This window comes from Euprymna scolopes, chromosome 44 (assembly GCF_053919585.1).
Source record: "Euprymna scolopes isolate OS-2025 chromosome 44, ASM5391958v1, whole genome shotgun sequence".
NCBI classification, from domain to species: domain Eukaryota; kingdom Metazoa; phylum Mollusca; class Cephalopoda; order Sepiida; family Sepiolidae; genus Euprymna; species Euprymna scolopes.
The window spans coordinates 45,115,147-45,119,043 of record NC_136525.1 but is presented as its reverse complement, the minus strand read 5'-3'; the positions used below and the strand labels follow the sequence as shown (position 1 = coordinate 45,119,043).

Here is a 3,897-nt window from a genome sequence, read left to right as displayed (position 1 = left end):
CTTGTGGGCCTTATCACAGTAAAAGGCTAAGAGATGGGAACTCTGACTTCAAATCCTACTGCTGCCTTGCAGTTTTCCTTAAAAGGCTATGGAACCTCATCCAGAAAGAAAAGGCATAGTAGCGGACACGGCTTCCTCTGCTGCTAGTCATGGCAGGTTCGCTCCACTGGAAATGAGCATCGGATTGGTTGTTTTTGTTTTACGTCATATCAACCCTTTTCAGGTTATTTAATGCCGAATCCAAAGATTTTGAAGAAAAATTTTGTAATAGAATACATTTGTTGCTTTCAAGTCAGATTCTATTCAACCCATAGTTGGGACCCTAACAGGTAGTACCACTCCGGGTCAGAGTGGACCTGGGAGCAATGGCAATTAAAGGGTGGCTCCACACTCCCCAAAGCCCGCAAGCTGGGGCCTCACCACTGGATATAGTTTAAGGTCATATCCAGGACCATGAGCATTGGAGGTTCAGAGGGTGTCTTTCTGATGCGCAACAGATACTGCACCTAAACTGCGCAAGCAAGTTTGGAGCCAAGGTGGAAAGTCCTATGGCGATGGAGTAAGACTACGCCAACACCAAGGGATAAAGCACTGAGGCCCAACTAGTCATCGTTAAGACTGACGGACTGCATGATGATAATCATGATGATGATGATGATGATTGCCATCGGGCATGTGTCACTGAGCCTCATCTGCATCCTGCCACAGGATAAAAAAAAGGGCGAAAGAGAGACAGGGCACAATCATGTGAGGGTTTTTATAAGCCACATCACGTGACCCTTAAAGCAGCAGGGACCAGAAATCCTGCCAGCAGGAAGGGTCAAGGAAATGACTGGATTTTCTTGGATTTTCTTGGATTTTCTTGGATTTTCTTGGATTTTCTTGGATTTCGCCTGATTTTTTCCCTACCATTTTTGTTGAGATTAGATGTTCTTGAGGTGCGGGGACAGCCTGATTGTTGTCTATCTTTGATTTTCCAGCTAACGATCAATCATTTGTTTCATGAATATTCTGTTGATTTTGAGGTTTTTCCCTGACTTTGCTTTTTTTTTTACAAAGGAGTTACCACTTATCAATGCCCGGAGGCCACTCGAGGATAATGGTTAATGGGTATACATTAGTCAATGGGATTATAGCATAGTAATCATAAGTAGTGGGAATTTTGTAAATTGGATTACTTAGGGGGACGGTTCATCAAGAACTTGTTTACATTGGACTTGAAGACAATCAGATTGTAGTCAGTTGGAAAGCAGGCAAACGGAACAAACAGAGTTCCACAGGTGTGCAGTTCTAAGAAAGAAACTTTGTTCATGGAATCTACATTTAGGTTTAGGCACAGATAAAGAGTGTGGGAAATTATTGATGGTGGTTTTGGCTAGACGAGTGTTTTTCGTGAAAGTTTGGCGAGGGGGGACCATAGATTGAAGCTCAGACGAGCACTTGCCATGGTAATAACGATAAAGCAGAGATGGGCTCGCAACGTCTCTTCTGTGGGAAAGAAATTACAGGGAAGAGAAAAGGGCACCCCCACTAGGCTACGAAGCCTACTTTGAACTCTGTCAAGGCAGGATAAGCTGCTTCTAGCAGCTTCTGTCCAGATGTGGCAACAGTACTCCATCATTGCCCGTACCTGGCTTTTATATAGGTAGAGAATTGCATCAGCAGTGAGATATCTACTGGAGCGGTAGAAGGATCCCACCATTTTTCCAGCAGCCTTGGCAACGGATTTGATGTACGTGTTCCATTTCGGATCAGGAGTAAAGGTCAAGCCCAGAAGCTTGTCAAAATACGGAGCCTCCCCAAGACGAGAGCCATTCATTTCAATTGGTGCCAGATGAGGATCAGAGCGGTGATGATGTAAAGATAGGAGCTTGTTTTTAGATGCATTAAAAGTAACCAGCCACCTCTTTCCCCATTGTACCACATGCTCAAGATCAGAGGAGAGAGAGTCAGAGAGAATGTTGTCATTTACGGCCTTTGATGTGTTGCCATAGATGGTAGTGTCGTCAGCATAAATGTCAACGAATGATCTTAGGATGTTATTTGTTGCTGCTCTATAATGAATCTTTACTTCAATTCAACAGACATTGCTAAAAATTAGTATCTTTTGTTTCTAAAAAAAAAAGAAATCATATACTACATTATCATATAATGACAATAAAATAGTAAATTTATTTGAATATTATTATAAAAAATAGTTTAAAAATTTCGTAACAGGACTTATGCCCCACCTTGTATATTTCAATGTGACCAAACCAGCAAAGTTTCCTGTTCTGAACACATCTTCCTATACTGCCTGTCATATTTCACTACCAGAGCTATAAAATTTTTGATGCAACTCTATTTTTCTAGCCGAATAGGTCCAAAGTTAAATATACAAGTGTTATAAGGGACATAATTACGGATAGCACCGGATACGAAACGGTGTATAAAAGAGCGTCTGGTATTGTCTTGGAGTCAGTTCAGTGGTACGCACTAGTCCGACCGTCTCGCGTCTTACACTCTCCAAGTGTAGTCAGGATTAACCAAGCTCCCAGGACGAGCGTTCCGCTCACACACGTTAAGTTACCGTTTTCCTTTACCTTTATTTACGCGTATATCAACTTCAAGGCGAGCAGCCATTTTGTATTGTGTATTATTTTCGAAGTATGAATAAACCTTTTGTTACGCATTCCACTCGGCTTATTTTGTCATGTTATTATATACCGTCAAAAGGGGATATAACAACAAGAATAATACAAAATGACAAATTGTCTGTTCCTCCGGAGGAACGAACGGACATTATTCTTGCTCTTTGGCACAGCGCCAATCAAGTGTTTTCTGGAGAACAAAAACTTCTACAGAATGCAAAGAATCCAAATTGATTCCAATTAAAACAAAAAAAAAAAAAAAAAAAATTTTTTTTTAAATCCGGCCATTATTTTGGCAAAGTTCCATCTTGGAGAAAACAAAATGGTAAATAAGAAACGGATTTCAGTTGCAAAAAATAAATTGATTTTGGATTCTTGAGACGAGGAGTGTTCAGTTGGTGCATTGCTGGTTTTGCAAAAGGAAGATATGGCTTTTGATAAACGGTGACCTTACTACTACTACTACTACACCTAACATCATTACTACTAGTACTGTTGCAACTAACAATACTACTACTATAAGTAATATTGGGTTTGTATTACTGTACACATAGATTCAAAAAAGTTGTCAAAAAAACAAATATATATATATTTTTTTTTTGTTTTGTTTTACACAGTAGTCACCACTTATCAAGGCCCGGAAACCACTCAGGGATAAGGGTTATTGCAAGTACATTACGTTAGTGTGGAGATTTGATGAAGTGTTTACTTAAGGGGGCGGTTCATTAGGAATTTGTTAACGTTGGACTTGAACACATCCAAGTTGTAGTCAGGTGGGAAGCAGGCAGACGGAACAGAGTTCCACAGGCGTGCAGTTCTAAGAAAGAAGCTTTGTTCATGGAATCCACGTTTTGATTTAGGCACAGATAAAGAGTGGGGGAAATTTTTCACAGTGGATTCGGCTAGACGGGTGTTTTTCGTGAAAGATTGGCGAGGGGCGACCAGAGATTGGAGTTCAGATGAGCACCTGCAATGGAAATAATGATAAAACAAGGATAGGCTCGCAACGTCTCTTCTGTGGGAGAGAGATTGCAGGGTAGAGAAAAGGGCATCCCCCACTAAGCCACAAAATCTATTTTGTACTCTGTCAAGGCAGGATAGGCTGTTTTTAGCAGCTCCTGCCCAGATATGGCAGCAGTATTCATATATATATATATATAACAAATAAATGTTATCAAAGGCAAGATAAGTTACTTTTCTACCAAACTGGATACATTTTTTGTGTTTTTATTCAATGTAACATGTTTATTCAGCTAGAAAAACGTAC

The 3,897-nt window shown here is 40.3% G+C and overlaps 1 protein-coding gene across 1 annotated transcript in view; it reads right to left on the bottom strand.

Moving 5' to 3' along the window:
• Nucleotides 1–2,781: 2,781 nt before the first annotated feature.
• The window catches only part of LOC145268632 (uncharacterized), a 7,038-nt gene continuing 5,922 nt past the window's right edge, over nt 2,782–3,897 (bottom strand). Inside the window, exon 2 of the mRNA XM_080124107.1 lies at nt 2,782–2,820. Within this exon, the coding sequence (XP_079980233.1) occupies nt 2,782–2,820 (39 nt within the window). The remainder of the gene's footprint in view (nt 2,821–3,897) is intronic.